The sequence below is a fragment of the Cololabis saira genome, chromosome 21 (assembly GCF_033807715.1).
Source record: "Cololabis saira isolate AMF1-May2022 chromosome 21, fColSai1.1, whole genome shotgun sequence".
NCBI classification, from domain to species: Eukaryota; Metazoa; Chordata; class Actinopteri; order Beloniformes; family Belonidae; genus Cololabis; species Cololabis saira.
The window spans coordinates 22,286,570-22,307,244 of NC_084607.1; the positions used below are offsets into that span (position 1 = coordinate 22,286,570).

General features: G+C 39.6%; 1 protein-coding gene across 10 annotated transcripts in view; it reads left to right on the forward strand.

The window, feature by feature from the left end:
• Positions 1–2,904: 2,904 nt before the first annotated feature.
• The window catches only part of spag9a (sperm associated antigen 9a), a 32,864-nt gene continuing 15,093 nt past the window's right edge, over positions 2,905–20,675 (forward strand). The window contains exons 1-12 of one of the 10 annotated variants that reach the window (XM_061712717.1): positions 2,908–3,522; positions 10,009–10,129; positions 12,853–12,923; positions 13,037–13,125; positions 13,309–13,459; positions 15,771–15,857; positions 17,710–17,845; positions 17,993–18,086; positions 18,168–18,289; positions 19,299–19,310; positions 20,139–20,196; positions 20,277–20,429. In XM_061712717.1, the coding sequence (XP_061568701.1) occupies positions 3,223–3,522; positions 10,009–10,129; positions 12,853–12,923; positions 13,037–13,125; positions 13,309–13,459; positions 15,771–15,857; positions 17,710–17,845; positions 17,993–18,086; positions 18,168–18,289; positions 19,299–19,310; positions 20,139–20,196; positions 20,277–20,429 (1,394 nt within the window). In that variant the 5' untranslated portion in view covers positions 2,908–3,222. Of the gene's footprint in view, positions 3,523–10,008; positions 10,130–12,852; positions 12,924–13,036; positions 13,126–13,308; positions 13,460–15,770; positions 15,858–17,709; positions 17,846–17,992; positions 18,087–18,167; positions 18,290–19,298; positions 19,311–19,841; positions 19,857–20,138; positions 20,197–20,276; positions 20,430–20,675 lie in introns of all 10 variants that reach the window. The other 9 variants (XM_061712714.1, XM_061712718.1, XM_061712716.1 and 6 more) reach the window with 9 other exon arrangements.

Consider the following 20,675-nt stretch of genomic DNA (forward strand, 5'->3'; position numbering starts at 1 on the left):
TGGATCACCTGCAAAAGCCAGTCTCTTGCTCAAAATCCTTAGTCCATCCCTCAAAAGCAAGTTTTTGTGTCAATATACTTGTCAGTGCCATCAGAATGTTTAATCATTGTGTCATTGTGTACAGATAAGACAGTCAAATTCATTAGTCATGTTGGCAATTGAAGGCACTTTGAAGGGACATGTTGATGTAAAATGTGGTTTAGGTGTGATGACAAGTGTTGTACATTTGACCTCATATAATGTATACGTGTAAGATTGATTGGAAAAGACAAGATTCACATTTACAGAATGACTTCTTCATTGGCAAACATTGACATTGCAGTCCGTAAAGAAAAAAAAAAGACAGCACTGCACATAACAAAGGTGAAATACAATACGTAAGTGTAAACATAGGTCAAAAATATAAACATAGGTCATAGAGTAGGTAAACAAAAAAATATGAACAACTCCCCAAATTCTAATCTCAATCCTGATCTTCTGCCTCTTCCTCCTCCTACTCCTCCACCACGCAGCCTCACCCCTCTTCCTCTCCTTCTTCTTGGCTGTTGTCCTTCCATTGTCAGACATTGTAACTTTCTATTGTGCTCTGGTTACCTATATACTCCCCAGTAGATTGTTCATGAGATGCTCCCTTGAGCTCATTCAGAAAACTGTCGATCATTGGTTGATCAACTCTTTTCATTAGAGAAAGTCTAGATTCACCTGGGAGGAATTTACCAATTTAGATCATATTTACAGACAAATGTCTTATGGAAATGTATATATGCTTGACATGTTATGATGGCTTGGTAAATCATTTTGCATGTGAAGACTTATATGATGAACTATAGCCTAAATGTTTTGGGGAAAGAGACTATTTGATAGATTCCTATAACAAAGCATTTTGATTAGCATGACAAAAGCAATTGATAATGTACGAAAAAACTGAGAATTGTACACAATCATTTGCATGGATGGACAAAAGCATTTGCAATTTGTTCAATGCAATGAGAAACTGCCTTTTTCATCTGCACAAATGGCATGATGATGTGAAAACTGAACAAGAACTTTTGAGAATTTCAATTCTGATGTGAGAAATGTACCAAACCAATTGAGAAAAACTGTAACAGATAATAACATATTTATTTTACTTTTATTTAACGTCTGTCTCTTTCAGAAGTTTATATTAACCACAATGTTTTACATATGGCTCAGCCTTCTTTTGCCTCTACATAGTGTCCTCAATTATGGAGGATACTTTGAAATTGTCTGATTTTGGCATTCTTCGACGTGCATTTTAAAACAATCAAATTGAAATTATTATTTAAATCTGTTCATGGCCACAGTCCAGGTGATAGTGAAAAACATATTATTACTAGTATTATTATCATTGTTATTTTGGGGCAATAACTTTCCATACTTTCAATTAGCCTTTCATTGTCATTCGTTGTCAAACAGTTTTACATCAAAATGTTTTTGCTAAAGTTGAAGAAGCATCTTGATTCAAAGCAGTCACATTTTTTTTCCTTTCAAAATTATACATGGAAGGAAATATATATGTTGGATGAAACAAGTCCAAGTTCCAACTCTCTCTCTCTCTCTCTCTCTCTCTCTCTCTCTCTCTCTCTCTCTCTCTCTCTCTCTCTCTCTCTCTCTCTCTCTCTTTTGTTGATTTTGGTCCCATTATTTTGTGTATATTACTTTAAGTTTAGCAAATAGCTGAAGCCAGCAGTGTGATTGTGAGCAGGTGAGCATAGAGTAAGGATAGACATCTGACTGACCTTACAGCATCACAGGAATGATGAAACCTGTGATGGTGCCTGCCCAATGACAGATCTGATAGAACGGACATTGCCCAGAACTTGTGCTGCATGTTCATGGCAATGTGCAACTGGATTTGTGTACCAACGAAAATAAAATAAAATAAAACTATATGTAACTTGCACATTAAAGGTGTCCTATATACGAGTTAAAGTACTAAAAACAAATAAAAAAATCATTAGTGATTTATTAAAATGGAAAAATGGAAATGTGAATACCTTTTCGTTTACTCCTGTATCTGGTAATTATTATTTAAAAAAAATCTATATTCTGATGATTCAATCAGAATATCAATATGCAATTCACTGCATTTGATTTTGAAGGGATGCTGCGTTCCATTTACCTCGGAAGTCGGAACTCGGAACTGGGAATGACGTCACAGCCGAGTTATCAGCGTTCCAGTTACAAAGTAGGTAAACCAGTTTGTAGTTCGCATATACCACATGAAAAATGTAAATTACACTATAGCAGCATATATATGCCAAACAATACTTGTATACGATTGATTTAGTGTGACCAAAACTAGAATGAAGTGCTACGAATTTTTACAGAGCTCTCTTCTACTGTTTACAACCGGGGCAGCCATCTTGGAATGTGAACTCGGGGGTGGTGAAGACTCTCCCACTTTCCCAGTGGGAAATCCCACTTCGAGGGGCGTTCCAGTTGAAAAATCCAACTGGGAACTGGGAAATCCCCACTTCCGAGGACAAATGGAACGCGGCAAAATTCAACTGTATGGTTTATCGCTGCAAATCCCCTTACGTCTGTAGCATGATGTGACGTCATCACGTGATCCCGGTCATCGACTCAGCTGTTCGATGGTAGATTCAAGGGCTATCGGAAACACGGTCACTAGAACGTATCTTAAAAAAATAAAGAAAAAGAAAAATCCCCACAAAGACTTATGAAATAAAAATACTTAAAAAAAATGAATAAAATTAACCAAGTATCGATGTATTAAATGTAGTGCTATCGCATAGTTGTAGTTAAACATTATGATACTTAAAAAGTAACACAATTACGCATGTCTTGTACCTTGTAAATGCCCAACACGTTTATTGTTTGTAAATATTGTACGTACGGGAATTATCATTTACACGTTTGTTCTGAAAAATATCTTTCGAAACTTGGGGAGTTTTCGTACTGAACACAGTGGCCTAGTGGTAACATTAAGGAATTCAAGCTTTGGGGAAGTATTTGAAGGTAGCATTGGACAAGTGAGGAATAAATAGGAAGAAATCCACGTCGCCTCTCTTGCATCATAAATGTACACCCGTGCTCCGTCCTCAATGTGTTCGTTTGTTTAAAGAAAACATCGTTTTTAATGAGTTTTTAAAGAGTGTTCATAGTGGCGGGATAAGGCGGGGGGAGCGAGCCAGAGCCTGGTCCTGTTTACTGAGGGGGGAAGAGGAGAGCACCAACATGGAGCTGGAAGACGGAGTGGTGTACCAGGACGACCCGGGGACGGCAGCGATGATGTCGGAGCGGGTGTCGGGCCTGGCCAACTCCATCTACCGCGAGTTCGAGCGCCTCATCGGCAAATACGACGAGGACGTGGTGAAGGAGCTGATGCCGCTGGTGGTGGCCGTGCTGGAGAACCTGGACTCGGTGTTCGCGGAGAACCAGGAGCACGAGGTGGAGCTGGAGCTGCTGAAGGAGGACAACGAGCAGCTCATCACCCAGTACGAGAGGGAGAAGGCGCTCAGGAAACATGCGGAGGAGGTGGGTGGAGATGAATAAAACTGCAGAAAAACACCCTGTTCCGCTTTGGAACCACAGCTGCCCGGGGTGTCTTCTCCCTCCAGCATCTCTGAAGCCGGAATTATGGTCCTGCGTTACATCGACGCAGAGCCTACGCCGTAGGGTACGGCGTAAGGTCTGCGTCGGTGTAACGCGGAACCATAAATCAGCTTTTAGGTGAACGAGAGGAACGCACTCTTCAAAGTGCACTGACACATACAGGACTGTCTCAGAAAATTAGAATATTGTGATAAAGTTCTTTATTTTCTGTAATGCAATTAAAAAAGACAAAAATGTCATACATTCTGGATTCATTACAAATCAACTAAAATATTGTAAGCCTTTTATTATTATATATGTGCACCTTGTGTTGAATTGTGCTATATAAATAAATTTGCCTTGCCTTGCCTTTATTATTTTTGTAAAGTATATTTATTCATTTTCAAAGGGTCAGACAGTCAAGAATTAAACAGTATTACAGAAATATGCACCCTCTTTTAAACACCACCCAAAACATGGAACACTCTCCACACAGACAAATCAAAGTAGAAAAGTAACAGAAAATAACCGTAGAATAAAAAAGTAAAAAAATAAGTAAACACAATTTAAATAAATAAATAAAACAAATAAAATAAAATTATTTAAAAAAAAAAAAGGAAAAACGGGGGGTAAAACTTAAAGAGCTAAAAGGCGCACCTACCAAAATTAGTGAACATAAATAAGATAAGTAACAAGTAAATAAGTAATGCCTTTATTATTTTAATATTGCTGATTATGGTTTACAGTTTAAGATTAAGATTCCCAGAATATTCTAATTTTTTGAGATAGGATATTTGAGTTTTCTTAAACTGTAAGCCATGATCAGCAATATTAAAATAATAAAAGGCTTACAATATTTCAGTTGATTTGTAATGAATCCAGAATGTATGACATTTTTGTTTTTGTAATTGCATTACAGAAAATCACAACATTCTAATTTTCTGAGACAGTCCTGTACACGTGTATGTGAATGTACTGAAGCCACAGATTAATAATGTCATAAAAGTGAAAGTGAGTTTTATGTGCGTTTATTATTGGGTAGATATAGCAGAACAGCACATAATTAAGATTTTAGACTAAAATGTCACACTTGTTTATTTGTTTATTTACTGCGAAAGAGTGAAATTACCGGAGTCAAATTCCTTGTTGGACAATGTTCGAACCTGGCCAATAAAGCTGATTCTGGTTCTGAATTAAGGTTTGTGACACCGTACGGTGCGCGTCTCCGCGTAGCCTACGCCGTAGGCTCTGCGTCGATATAACGCGGACCATAAATCAGCCTCGAACGGTGAATTAACCCATACACGTGGCGCGGCAGCATCCACGGTGCTCACTGGGGATGTAAACAAGACATCATGGCATTCAGCAGAAGACTCAAACGGCCCTGTGGCCGTTCTCTAGCGGGATGGCCGGTGACATAACACCGTAATCCACATCATTAAAGCCGCCACAACAGACGAGTCATACAGCAGGATTTGAGGAACAGCTGTAATCTGTCAGCCCGCCTCTCGCATCAGGCAGTGAAGTGACTCAGCGCTTTGTATCACATGTTTCTGTATCTATGTAATTAAGTCAGTGGACTGAGAAGGAAGATACAGATTTAACTGAACATGTCAGCACCACTTTATTTAAAATAACTGGTGATAATGATGTTGTAATTACTAGGGATGGGCGGTATGGACTAAAAAATGTATCACGATAATTTCTGGCATTTATCCCGATAACGATAAAAATGACGATAAAAAAAATACCACCTTTTTAACTATAAATCTATCTCGCTCTCAGATCTGCCATGTTTGTTACACAAAAACGTCATCAACAGGAATTTATCTTTCTTTCTTTCTTTCTTTCTTTCTTTCTTTCTTTCTTTCTTTCTTTCTTTCTTTCTTTCTTTCTTTCTTTCTTTCTTTCTTTCTTTCTTTCTTTCTTTCTTTCTTTCTTTCAGGCTCATTTCCTTCCTTTTTCCCTTCCTCTTTTCTCCCTTCCTTCCTCCTTTCCTTCCTTCCTTCCTTCCTTCCTTCCTTCCTTCCTTCCTTCCTTCCTTCCTTCCTTCCTTCCTTCCTTCCTTCCTTCCTTCCTTCCTTCCTTCCTTCCTTCACGTTGTGCGTGGATTTAACAGAGAACCATAAATCAGCTTTACACAAAAACATCATAAATGGGAATTTATCGTTTTTACCGCAAGATGACAAATTCTTATCGTGAGGAATTTTTTGGACGGTTTATCGTGAACGGTAAAATATCGCCCATTCCTAGTAATTACACATATATGAGGTTTATATCTTTCTCCACGCTTCCCCCAGCAGGTCACTCTTTACACCTGTAATAAAGTATTCTTGCTCCTTCATTGCCTCTATGACATGTTTTATAGGAAAATGTGTCGTTGCAAGCGTGTAACAAACTGTAATATATTAATTTTAACCAAAGGAATGTTGGTTTAAATGAATGTTTTTAGTAAACCTAAAGAAACGCTGGCTCCTGAACAAGATTCTTAGAAACCTTTTGCAGAAGAGGAGTTGAGAGCATAAGTAGAAACATAAACTGGGTCAGGAAAGGAACCCTGCAGCAGATGTTTAAAACTGCTCTCAATCAAATGTGTGGCCTAAAGAGGACATAGACTATAGTAAATAATACTAGTCATTTTGATGTAAGAGATGAAGCTGTTATGATGGGGAAACTTTATGACATCAACCGTCATAATTTGCACTGTGATCTGCAAAGAAAGCTTTTTGTATAAATAAACATGCACAGATAAACATCTCAAATAAATGTGCTCTTTTTAAGACCTCTAACACTTTATTTTAAATTAATTATTTATTTTAAATAAATAAGCTCTTATAATGAAACATGTGAACCACTTAAAGACATTCATAAGATGGCAGGGGTTTTAAAACCTTTTTCTGTAAAGGTCAGAAAAAGTGATTGATTAATACACTGGCTTCATGGTGTATTTCGATTGGTGATTAATATGCTCGATGTGAGCAAGTGCTGGATCATGCAGTAAAGCAGGCCCGTCTGGTGCTTTCAATGAATCGTTGCAGACATCTATAATTGATTTGTTTACAACATTTGCTCATGGGAGATTTGCGGGCCGGCTCAAATAAATTCTAACAGGTCACAGAGTTTTTTCGACCTGAACCAGTTTGTCTAGGAATAATAATAATAATCATGAAGATGCGTCTCATTTAATCACATGCTGTAGAGGAGTGCACTTCAACTTTATTTGTTTAATGAATGCCTTGATGTGGAGGAGCAATGGCTGTTTTACAGTGGATGGATTGAAGCCGGGTCAAGTTCAACCTGCCTTCCTAAGATGCTTTGAAGAGGTGTTGACAATGTTTTCACTTTCCTTAGAAAAATTAATGTGGTCCATGGATGTGGTTCATTAATCACATTTAGTAAGAAAACAAACCCCAAAAATGTTTTTTTTTTTTAATTTTAGAGTGATTGAGCCTGGTAATGGTATAATAGCTGCACAGTACTGTGTAATAAAGCTGATCCAAAATGCTTTGATGCTTTCAGGACTTGCTTCGGTCATCGGCTCCAAAATTACTATTACAGTAGGAGTATAATACTTAAAGAAACATGTCAAAAAAACGTAAAGTCAAGTGAATACAGTGTATGGTCTGGAGTAACTTCACAATTTGTGTAAATTACCCCAAGACGTTCAGTGTTTGATGCCAGACATCCAGTCTAAGATTAACAATTTGTTGGTTGTCATGTTGTTGTGGATGGAGTCTCATTGGATTCAACAACAAACCCGCTCCGAACCCACCAGTGAAGCTTCAAATATTTGTGGAAAATTCTCAGAGAAGGTTTGCAATTTTAATTGTTATTGTTATGAACATTTAATGCTTTTGGCAAAGCAAGTTTATTTGTATGCACGGGTAAATAGAACTGTTTTCAGCATGGATTTGAACATGGTCAGAGTTGAGGCCTGTCTCACATCTTCTCTCACCAGGAGACGCCTCCCTGAGGTTCATATGGCTCTAACATGTCAGAGATGTACTTTAGCGCTAAGCCATGAAGAGACTACACAAGCAAGGCTGTTTTTAAGTATTTTCTCTGAGCGACAGGAACCCGGTGCAGAGACCCTTCTGATGAACTAAAATGCCTGAACAGGTTCGCTTAAACATTAAAGTGTTTTTTGTGAGTTCTAATTTTGTACTATATATCCAAACGATCTTTGTGATATATGAAAAGGTGCAATTTGATGCAATACAGCTTTAAAAAAAAAAATGTTTTTAGTGTTTGTTTTAAGTGTATATATTTTTACTGAGGCCTTCTTCTTAATTGGCGGGAAAAACAGCCCACCCCATCAAACTATCTGGTTTTTCTGTTCTGCACTTTCATTTTTCAAACCCGGCGCGTACCACACGCAGAGCTAAACACTGCTGCTACACAAAGTTTAGATTGTGGACATGGTTGTGAGTGAATGAGAGCTTTCTCAAGCTAAAGCTCCAGTCAATTAGTTTATAACAAACTGCCAACATAAGTGAAACCTCCTGGAGGTGTGATTGTGGGCATTTTTTATCTGTTTTTGGCTGGGATCCTTCCCAAAATTAGCATGCTCTGGGTGGTGTATGTGTGCTGAGCCTCCATATTGTGTGAAGGCCGATGTGATGTGACTCGGCCCATCTGTCACAGCTTGCTTTTATGGCCCAGGGCGTTGCCACAGCAGGGAGACCAACCCCGAGCGCTGCAGACCCTCTACACACACAGTGATGCTGAAGCAGGGTGACAACAGTTGCAAATGCTCATGCATGTCCACAGAGATATTCTAGCAGTACTCTGTATTGGTAGAGTGATCTATTATACCAAATATAAGTGAACATATGACAGCTAACAGTTAAACATGTCACACTTGTATCAAGCGTTTGAGGCCTTTCATGTACTTGTACTTCATGTACTATCACAGTCACTTATTAATCCTTTATGTAGACCCAGTCCTTTAAGGCCCTGACACACCAAGCCGACTGTCGGCCGTCGGGCCGTTGACGAGCGCGGTGCGCGTCTGTCGGCCTAGATCCCCCGGTGTGTCCCGCACGTCGCCACAGGTCGGCCGCCCGTCGGCAGCTTTTCAGCCGATTCAACATGTCGAATCGGCGTCGGCCGTCAGTCAAACAGCTCACTCTGTGATTGGCTGTTCAGGTAGCGAAGAAACGGAAGTGACGAAAGCAAAGCTAAGAAAGCAAAGCTAAGAAAGCAAAGCACTTTTCTTCTTCCACAAGCTGAAGACCGAGGGCTGACAACGCCAGTGCCGATTCTTTCTTCTTACGCATTGTAGTAGCGAGAGTGGTGTGGAAATGTGGCGTGAATATGAATCCTATTTGTTTTGTTTACGACTTCCCAGAGCACATGGTTTTCCCTTGTTTTTGAGTGAATACAGACTACCGCTGCCTGCTGGTATTGAGGCGAATTACCTCTCACGCATTCGCAGAACGTACGTGCTAGTTGCCATTCGGTGTCGTCTTTGCGGTGTGTGTGTGTGTGCTTCTTTTTGAGCCCGACCCAGCCCGACACAGGCGACGCGAGGCGACACAGCAGTCGGCCGACAGCGGGCGACGTCGGGTTGGTGCGTCCTGGGCTTTAGCATTCAGAGCCGAGTGTAGAACCCAAACAAACAGCAGGTTCATCTTCTCCCCTCTGAGGCTAATATTTGATGTAATTTGAAGATGCAGGCATGAAATGAAACAGTGCAAATGATGATTAATATTGACTGCGTGAAATATGTTCATCTTGTATACATTTGTTTACATTTTTTGAATCTTCCCAGCTTTTGAAATTATTTAAACGCATTTTTAGCTTTGTCATTGGTTTCAAATTTGCACTGTGGCTGCTGAATATTATTTTTTTAAATGTTTTTTTTCCCGGGTTACATGGTTACATGTATTGATGTTTATACTCTACTGCCACTTCAAATCCGTGGTAAACATGGTGCAAACTGATGCAAAAGATGACCGTGAATCCTTGAATCTAAAGAAAATTGATTTTTACTTTATCATCATTCATGGTAAGACGTTCTCCTTTGTGTGTACTTGTACATCAAAGCAGAGTAACATGTGTGCCCAGAGGAGGAAGAGGAACCACATCATGGCCTTGGCTTCCTCAGCTGGGCAGGATGTGGATGCAGAAACATGCAGCCACATCCCATTCAGAGGCCTGCACAGAAATAAACTGGAAGGAACTGCAATTAAAGCTTTTTTAAATAACTGTCATCGCAGAACATGCTGTAAAAAGTTACGTTATTACTGCAGCGTATGCATCTGTATATTTGTATATATTAACTATCATCTGAGTTTATAAATACAAACTTTGTATCTCATCAAACAGCATCCGACTCATTGTGTTAAATGAGTTTTGATTAGTTTTTATGAATGTCCACGAGTCTGACCAAACTTTCTCTTTGTGTTTGTATCTGTATTTGAGTAGAAGTTTATCGAGTTCGAAGACACTCATGAGCAGGATAAGAAGGACCTGCAGAACCACGTGGACAGAATGGAGTCTCAGTCTCGGCAGCTTGAACTCAAGATCAAGAACTATGCAGACCAGAGTAAGCACAAACGCACATGCACACATAGACACGTGTATTATAATGGGGAACAAACACAAAACAAAACACTTTCTGGTCTTGAAAGTACTACTGACATAACACAGCTCTGCCGCTGAGTTTGGTGCTGCCTATGGTCTGAAAACATGTCATTCATCAAGCTGTTCAGATGTACAGGCTACTGTAATTGCACTTAATCAGATCAGAGTAGTAATATCCAGACTCCTCCTCGTCTTTATCTTCATCCATCTTCACATCATGTTGCATTTGCGGTTCTGAAATGAGCAGCTCAAATCTGCATCACCGCTTTCAAATACAGTACATCCTGCAGAGGAGGGGTGTCTTTAAAAGTGGATATGAGCCGAGCTGTGAAGACCTCTTTCTTGGCCACAGAACTGAGAAAATATGTCATCAAATATGAATAAACGCTCACACGTTTTTGTAATTTGTCTTCCAATTTCCATTCATTTAAAGTCTTATAATTCCTTTCTTCTTTTCTCCTTTCCGCTTGGCTGTTTTTTTACTCCATTTCTTCTTTCCTTGCGGCTTTGATACCTTTCTCATGATTACTCATACCAGCACACACACACTTACACTACCAAACACACTCTTTCTGGCTCTTTGAGGGGGTAACAGTAATGGGATTAGAGGATTTCTGTTATTCCCTTCCTACTAATGCTGCAAAGGCGTTCCTGCTTGTCTTATTGGTGGATTAAGCCGTGAAAGCAAAGCGACCGGCGCGTGAAAAAGTGGATTCAGGCACTGGCTTGTGTAGAGTCAAAGAGCTACAAAGAAGCACAGCTGGTCCAAGTGAATCATTCGCTCACACAAAGTTGTGAAGAGGAAGACTGACGATGAGATGCATTTCTAACTTCAGGAAGAGAAATCAACGATTGATTGTTCTGGTGTTTGTGCCGTTTGGTAGATTATAGTTTTTCTGGATTGTACGTGCACATTTGATAAGCCAGGAACTATAAAAAACTCACCGCCGTGCCCAGTGAATTATAAATCATCCATTTGTTGAAACAACTGATGTTATTGCTCGTAGAGACAGAGTCCGCAGCTGTAGAGATAACTGTGGAGTCATGAGGACTCAGTAATGAGGACACAGTGACAGCAAATGGCAGTGAAGCTTCACAAACATGCATCATTGTCTGATTGTGATTAACTGAGCTGATCGAGATCATCTTGCAGATTTCTCTGGTCTCTATTCAGCTTTATTAAAAGAGCTGATTGAATCAAGCAGAAATATCCAACAAGTTTCCTGTGGCTCCAGGTTTGACTGGACCTGCTGATGTCACCTTGTTGGCTGACTGATAAATGAGCGCCTCCAACAGTGTTGACATTAAACTCATGGATTTTGTTGAAAATCATTTTAGCTTCAATGCAAATGAAAAAATTATTGCACTTTGATGATAATTTGAGTAGGTTTCATTGGATCTCTCATCTTAAAAAAAAAACACCTAAAGATGCATCGACACACTCAATTTACTAAATTGAAAAGTAGCCAAAGTTCCAACTTGTTATTAATGCAGTAAGTTAAACTGAATAAACCTGATTTAAACATGTTCATCTCGTCTCTTCTATTGGCCTTTGTTAGTAAATTGAAATAATCTGTGTTCATATAATGAGGCTAATTATAAGGGCTGAAAGTAACAACAGTTAGATAATAAGAAAATAAAATGGGTGGTCAAAATGAATGGAGCGATTTAAAAAAAGAGGTGAACTGAAAAGACAAGTTTTGAATCATCATGTAATTTGATAGATTTCAAAGTGAATTCATCAAAACTGTTTCACTGTTTCTATTTTACTATTACGACATTCACAACACATTTAATTATATTATAACACCATCCCCTGCTCTTTTATGCTACCACAACATTTAATTTGTTACTTCCAGGTTGAAAAACATGAAAACCCATACCCAACAACACAGTTTCACATGTCGCTGAACTTCATCAAATCAACTAACAAGTTCTCTCTCTTTTTTGAAATGAAATGTGTTGTAAATTATGTTTAAATCAAATCACCTTTAAATATTTCAAATTTACATGATCATTTGTCACAAAGCTAATTCTTTAATACAATTTAACTGGGTTTAAAATGTTATTTGGTAACATTTTAACAGTCATTAACTAAAGTCTCATCATTATGACCTATAATCTGACGTGCACTTACAAACCCTCACTTTTTGACGTCCACCTCCACCATCAAATTGACGTCTCCACTTGTCTCCACTTGTCTACAGAAACTTGAATAGTCGCAGTAGTGAAATGAAATGGCCCTGATAGTGTAGGCATGAGAGCGGTTGTAATTGATAGTATCCAGGCTTTGTGCCGTATATCCGTGTCAACGCCGCAGCTCTCAGCGTGGCTTAGGCTAAACCTGATGCACTAATAGGGGATTAGGAGTTTTTTGTCACTTTATAAGTCAACCCAACACTGAAATCTATTGGAGGGAGATTCCCCCTCTGCCTCTTTCTGTGCCTGTCTGGATGAATGGACTTACATGTGCGTACATAAGTGTACTGTGTAAGATTGTACTACAGTTTGGGAAACTATTTCACAAACAAGATTTCAATCTATGGTGCAGTTTTTTTTCTGTGGTCCATTATGGACTTAAAGTTCAAATAACGCTTAGAATTTTTCAGTCCCTCTCCTTGTTTTCACATGGTTCTTCTTGTTTTCTTTTCTTTCATCCTGTTAACTGGTGTGTTTTGGTTTCAGTCGGGAGGTTAGAAGAGCGAGAGCTGGAGCTCAAGAAGGAGTACAGCTCCCTCCATTTGAGACACTCAGAGGTGAGGTGCAGGCAAACGAATGATGGGAGGAAGGAAGGAAATATCTTGGAGTTGTAATCATTGACAAAACTCACAACACGTTTCCTCACAGTGTTTTGCCTTCACATCCGCAGATGATCCATAATTACATGGAGCATGTTGAGAGGATCAAACTGCAGCAGATTAATGAGTCTTCAGAGTCAGGCACAGCCGGCCGATCCAGGTAAGATATCACTGGCCAATGTTGTGCCGCCGTCGTGCAGTGTTTCGTGTCACGTGGGATGGATTTTAGCGAAATCCCTGCAAATCAGACTATTAACACAGTAAGCTTTTTTTAGTGAGATGTCTTCCTGAACACTGTTTTCTAAGAAAACATGATTACAACTTTTTTTTCTTATCCTTTAAGGAGAGAGCGGCCCCTTTCTTTGGGGGTTTTCCCTTCGTCTGGTGGGACGTCTCAAATAATCCCAGATTCCCACGCCAAAGCAGAGACTCCCGGCACAGAAGGCTGGAGGTTCGCTGACTCAGCACAGCCACGGTCCAACGCCAGTCTCAAGGTGGGTGTGTGGCTGGCACCTTCCTGTCATTATTCCTGGAGGATATGTAATCAGTGCATAACTCTTATTAATCTTTTCCAAAATACATGACATCAGCCTGATGACTCACTGTAGCGTTTGTAAATGAATGTCTTGATATTCCGTAGCACAGAAAAAAAACAACAAACAATCCTGGTAATCTGGAAGGGTTTTTCTGATAGCATAGACCAGTGTTTTCCAACCCTGGTCCTCTAGTTCGCTGACCTTCAGGTTTGAGATATTTCCTTGTTTCAACACACCTGATTCTAAATAATGCTCATCATCAGCATGTCATGAAGTCTGTTAATGACAGAGACATGTCTATCATGGTGTGTTGAAGCAGGGAAACCTCTAAAACATGGAGGGCAGGGCTGCTCGAGGACCAGGGTTGGGAAACCCTTGCATAGACCAACAGATCAAGGTTTTAACTTATTAAACTGTCTCTTTTTCCAGGCTCTTCTAAATCCACCAGATTTGTTTCTTTCAGATGCGGCAACAAGTCAGACACAACATTTTCAGCTCAAATTACGATTCTCTGAAGAAATAAACAGCGTTCTCTCCGATTTCATCCTTATTGTGTTTGCTCAGTATGAACCATTATTGAAACAGTCACTGCAGTATCTTAGAGACCGACATGTTCACTATAATCACTTTTTCTGGCTCTTTCCAGTTGTTGCACCAGAGCTACAAGATAGAGGAGTTTTGGCTCTGGATCCATTTAAAAATAGAGAGCCTTTGATAAGGCTTGGATGTGCTTCTGCGTACTTGGGTAGGCGTTTGACAAGGCCACCTCTGTTTTCAGACTCCTCTTTAGTCACTGATGAATATGCAGACTTCCTCTGGGGTAGCGTTCACCGGGGATAATTAAATCTGTCACATGAATATTCATAACTTCTACAATTTCCTTTTTGGATTGCAGCTACAAATAATTCTGCATGTGAATTATATGATTTGTCAACGGATGTTTATTATTAATTAATGAAACAGCTTGTTGGAAAAACAAACAATTCTTCTCATTCAGACTTAAAGTCATGATAGTTGAATTCCTGCTTTTGTCTCACCTGCGAATAAGCTGTTTTCTGTGCAAAACTGTTGTACTTTTTCCATTACGCCAGCTGTCTTTGTATCTCTGGCAGCTACTGAAGGACCTGGAGGGTGGCAATGTCATTTCCTTTCAATGCTGTGTTTTTGTTCAAACTAGGACATGAGCTCTGCAGCGCAGTGCATGGTGGGAGTGAAGCCGCTGTGTGGCACACGACCCAGTAGCGAGAGAGGAAAGGCCTAGCTGCAGTGTGATTGGACATTATGTAATCGCAGCTCCAGGATGGTTATTGTGATGTGGAGCCTTTTGATCACGGGTGGCTTTGATATGCAGACAGAGTTAAACTTAATATGTATGTAAGGATGTGTGGAGTAGGGGGGCGTGGAGAGGCGAGTGAAAAATAAATTAATTATGTGCATGTTTCCACATGTTAGCTGTGGTCTAAAGTCTATTTGCAATATGAATCATATAAGCTATACCATTTCATTGCCCCTCAAACTGTAATTACAGCCTGATTTCAAGTATATTGTATTTATTATTTTTATTTTCATTTATATATTCAACTTTGACAAACTAGTCAAATTAGATCAAATTAAATACTGGACTAAAATGTTTTCACCAAATTTGTTCAAAGCTTAGAAATGCTAAGAAGTGATACAATTCTCCCCTTTTTTAATATATATATGTATATATATATATATATATATATATATATATATATATATATATATATATTAGTACACACACATGGAAATTGTTACTAGAAAGAACATTTTTGGAGGTACAGAAGTGGTGACTTTTGACCTTAAGTGTAGAAATTGGAAACTATGTTTGTAAATAATTTAAACATGTAAATAAACATTTTTTTTAACTTACTTCTTTATCATTCTGCACGTTACATGTGCCTGAAAAGAAGTCCTGCATCAGATATGGTCTATTTAAAGATATTTTTACACTTTGTACATAGAAAACACAGAAATCTAAATGGAGAAATGATACATATGTTGATCTCACACACACACACACACACACACACACACACACACACACACACACACACACACACACACACACACACACACACACACACACACACACACACACACACACACACACAGACAGACAGACGTACAGGCTTCTGTATTCACTTTTCCATTCCCTTCACAGACATGCACACTTGTAGGAGTATGCATTTCTGTTGAACTGCTTCTGCACATCTGAGCTTCATTCTTACTCTCCCCCCTTAAGCAGTTGGACTGTGTCGACCCCCCAAAGGAAGGGGAGGGTAAGAGTGCGCAGGACTCTACTTGGGGGAATTCACTGGCAGACGACTGCAAGGTAGTTGAATGAGTGTCGGCATCAGCGCTCCAGCACTGGCTGTGGACGGCTCACTTTATGTTTGCGTGTGCGTGGGCTTCAGTGCAGTAGTTTCCTCCACCATGCTGTTTCATCTTTTTAAATGTGTCGTGTCACACGGTGTGCAACTATAGCTTCTCACTTCACAGACCACCCGCGCTGGGCCAAATGCAACCACGTCCTGGATTGAAGCAACACTGGGATTGTTCACGATCAAAGCTGAATGTACGCAGCTAGTTATGCTGGTGATGGTGATGCTTGAAAGTCAACAACAGCTTGGTTGCATCTGGCCTCTGATCTTTTTTTTCATTCCAGTCAAAACGCATGCATTTTATTTATTCACTTTGCTTTGCAGTTTTTGCTTAATTCATGTCGCTCTTCAGCATTAACCATCATTTCATTGTACAATAACATTAGACACTGAAAGCCAGCCTGAAGTCACTTACTGCTGTAATTTGTGTAGTGTTGGTTGTAATCTGAATAGGTCTTAATTTTAGTTCTTCTAAAATAGTTGGATCTTCTGTGGATTCATGTTGTGTCATAAAGGTAGAAGTAAACCCCCATTTTTGTTCTTGTTTGTGTTAGTTTCTGTTGTGTCAAGCCCCTCCGCAGTCCGTTGTTCTGTGTGAACCTTGTGTTCAAGTGTTGTTTGTGTTATTGTCTCCATGGGTTTCATGTGAAAACTGTCTTGATCCTCTCGTAATCTTTAGTTTTGTAAGCTTTTTTTAATTTATACAGTCTTGTGAAAAGAGATGTTAAACCCTCTTTCAATTCTGATGCTTTTTCCATCAGGACATAAAAATAAGTTAAAAATAAGTTCAAAAAATTAAGTAAATACAACTGCACATGTACAGTATGTGTTGTTCCAATGTAAAATACTTAGGAATATATACAGGGTTTTGTTTGTTGCCTGGCAACAACTGTGCTGGTGATGTCACATGCAGCATCAGCAGGTAACAGAGGTGATCTCTCTCAGTAGATAAGATGGATGGAAACTCACAGTCAACAATTTAAGATGCTCCTGAAAAATGTCCAGGATTAAACCATCCGATGCTAACAAGGACAGCAAACACTCCGTTTTCTCCTCTGTGGGTCTGATCGAGGTCTTTTTCCTGCTCTTTTTGACCAAAGTCAATGCAGTGAGGCGCTGAAGTGTCTGGAAAGTGGGGGAAAAAAAACGTGATAACCCGGCTGTCTCCCTACCAGTGCTACCTACAAACTCGTCCATTTAAGTGAATTTACAAAAGCAGAAGTTTTCCCAAGTTTGACGAGCTCAAATTTGTCGGTGATTAGTTAATCAAGTGTGTTTGATTTGCAGCACCTGATTAACTGCTACTGCTCCTACTTTACTCTCTTAACTATTATAGAAGCACTCAAGTTTACTTCCTATTTCACATGTGGCTTCTGCATTTTTACTTACTTTTTATTATGTACACGATGACACCATGTAATAAGTCAAGACTTTATATGGATCAGGTGTTTTTTATGTCCTCATATATAAACCCTTAGAACTGAAAGAGAGTCTACATCCTTGTTTCAAAGCTTTGCATTAAAGGTTTTTTCTTTGACTGATCTTTTTTCTTGTTGTCAGACGCTTCATATTTGTGGTAGTTGTGAGAAACTGGAGGCCTGAGTTTTCTGTTGTATCACACTTGTGTGATCACAGACCATTTTCTTTTATTGTCTTCCTTTCACATTGTGTGGGCCAAGTCTTTTCTGTGTTTTTGTCAACTGATTGTGTTTTTCTTCTTTTTTTTTCTCGTCATTTTGGTGCCAGCCTTTTCAAGGGTTTTCCTTTTTTTTCCCATCAAAACCCATCTGTAAATGATTTCAGGACGAGCTGTCAGACTCGAATGGCTCCAAGTCAGTAACACCGATGTCCACCACCACCTCAGACATGGAGAAGGAGGATGGAAGTAGTAAAAGCACAGAGGTGCAGGCTGCAGCAGGGACCAGATCCAAATCAGCAGGTAGGGTTGGGTTATTTATGTTTTGTCAATGTTTAGCATCATTGCAGAAACTTTATCTAATTTCATCTTATAGATGCAACACTTATTTTAATGTTTACCAGCTCCGCCTTCCTCTTCTTATTCCTGCATGCTCTGTGTCCTGTGCAGCTTTGCCTGAAAATGAGGACAGCTCAGACATGCAGGACATCATCGAGTCCACACCTGAGCTGGACATGGATCTCATTGGATTGAAACCCTGCAGGTAATGGAAGCAGCACTCGTGTTTCAATCAAAATTTACTCTGTAGCAACACATCACCTCTTGTTGTTCTGAACTCCTTCAGTACTCCTACCAAAGGAATTGAGAACATGGCATTTGACCGCAACACAGACTCTCTTTTTGAGGAGCTGTCATCTGCAGGCACGGGGCTCATAGGAGATGTGGATGAAGGGGCTGACCTGCTGGGTGAGTAAACATGTTCAAAATGTTCTTTTCTGGAGCAGTGACATACTGTGAGGGGGAAAAATGTTGCGGTGGTCCTGTCAGATCCCCCTGAAGAGAGTGTATTTTGATTGTGTGGGAATATTTTAAATGAATGGCTAGAATCTACTTCTGTTATTGTTTCTTATATGGCCTTACTGGCACTGTTTTCTATAAAATAAACTATTGGCATCTCGTCTTCTCGTATTTGCAAAAATATATTCATTTCCACAGAGGCTCAGTTAATTGAGTCTCTATTTTCCCATGGATGCTCACCAAATAAAGAAATTATTAAAAGCATCATTGTGGTTTCAGCATCGTTCTAACGTTGCAAAAGTCAAAGGTTAACCTGGGTCATTGGCCTGAACTTCCTAGGATCTTGAGAATATTTAACGCATCTTTAAAAATGACCTTTATACTTGCAGAACATAAATGTGACAGGAATAATAAAAGGAAGTGTTCCTTTTTTACTATTTATTCAGTCTTGCATTTTTCTTCTTTTGCAACTGGTTATGGTACAATGCTGCCCTAAGGGACATACTTAGCTCTTCTTAAGAAAACTAAAAACTGTGGGCCAAATGATGACTTCAATTTCTGCTCTTTTCATTCATGCAATCAGACTAACATATGCATCATTTTAGTAGACTACAATTGTTCATTCTCTTGTTGTCTCAGTGAAAACTAGGGCATTTTATACCAAAATAAATGTATAACATCATGCATGAGTGTTATTGTTACTGAGCTCTGTAATCCCTCCTTTTTTCTTTTTTCATCATAGCTGTAAAGCTGTCTAATTGAAGCGTTTAGTGCTCTATTAGCAGCCACAAATGTCTCACCGATAGTAAATGCATTGTAACTCCAGCACTAGCTCCATGCTGTGATGGCGCCCCCCCTGCTCTGGTCCAGCTGTTTTACCCTGTTAGCCATCTACCCACGTTAACATCGCCTCTCTCTCTCCCGTCTCTCATTCTCTGCCTTTTGTCCATAATCCCAGTGGAGTACTCCGGTGTGTATGACCTCAAACCTTTCCTCATCCTAAAAGTTTTCTGTACTGCCCCTTTGACTTTGACTCATTGATCACCTTCTCTCATATCCACCTTGTTCCACCTCAGAGCTTCATCTTCATTACTTTTGATAACAGTTGGCATATAGTAGCATAAGTTATGCACAGCTTATACTTCTTCGGCTACTATTGTTTTTTTTTTCAAGATTAGGTGCATGAATGATGGAGTACAGTGCTTCCTTTGCTGCTGTAAATTGTTTTTACAGTTTGAAACATTGTTTTGCCCTTGTTTTTTCCTCTTGTCTTCTCCGCTGCAATTGGCAAATGTACAAATGTAACAAGGCTGAGAAACTTGGCAGCGGCTCTTTTGTTTTTGCTTGTTGAGTCAGCAGCTATTTATCTAGCTCTGGCTCGTGCATCATTTTGGTCATTCCATGTTCTCAAACTGTGTCCACATGTCTCTCTCCCTCTGTCTCTCTTTTTCTCCCTCTTCCTTTCTCTTTCCGCCCGACTCGGATTGCATGGTTTTCTCAGACCTTAGTTTGATTGGTAAGACCTCACCCACTCTATCCATTGTCCTCCTGTTAGTCATGTGACGCGTGCTGTTGTCTTGTGTGTCGTGGTAGTTTGTTGCTGTATGACCCCTCCTGTAGCAAATATCTCAGTAGGAGATATTGCACGTCCAACGTTGTGCCTTGTAGGATTTGTTTCTTAGTGTGAATAGTCTGTCTTGCTAAGGTAGACACAGCCCCAGTTTCATGTGAGCGTTTTTATTTATTTATTTATTTTTCCACATAATACATCTTTAATGTTGCCCTTACTTTTATTCAGGAATGGGCCGGGAAGTTGAAAATCTAATTCAGGAGAATTCACAGCTGCTTGAGACAAAGTAAGTAGATGCGGTACACTTTAAATCTGCCTGTAAGTCAGCAGATACTTTGCACTTACATCTTTCTTTTTTTTTTCTAGGAATGCCTTGAATGTGGTGAATAAAGACTTGATCCTGAAGGTGGATGAGTTGACTTGTGAGAAGGAGATGTTGCAGGGAGAGTTAGAGGCTGTGCTGCTGGCCAAAACCAAGCTGGAGGAGAAGAGCAAAGATCTGGAGGAAGATCTCAAAAAGTAAGAGTCAGAGCAGGAGAACCGATCGAAGATCTTGTCAAAAAAAGAAGCAGTTTTTTTCCTAAACAATAACGCAAAGCCACTTACATGTAAGACGGGATCATGAGTACATTGATTTCCTGAGGAGGTCCATAATAATAACCTGCCTGACGGCAGAGTGACTCTGGTGCTGTGAAATGCATCAGTTCACTGGTGGCACTTGAACAGAAGAGACTGAGACTGAAATCAAAACACATTCTTTTCAAA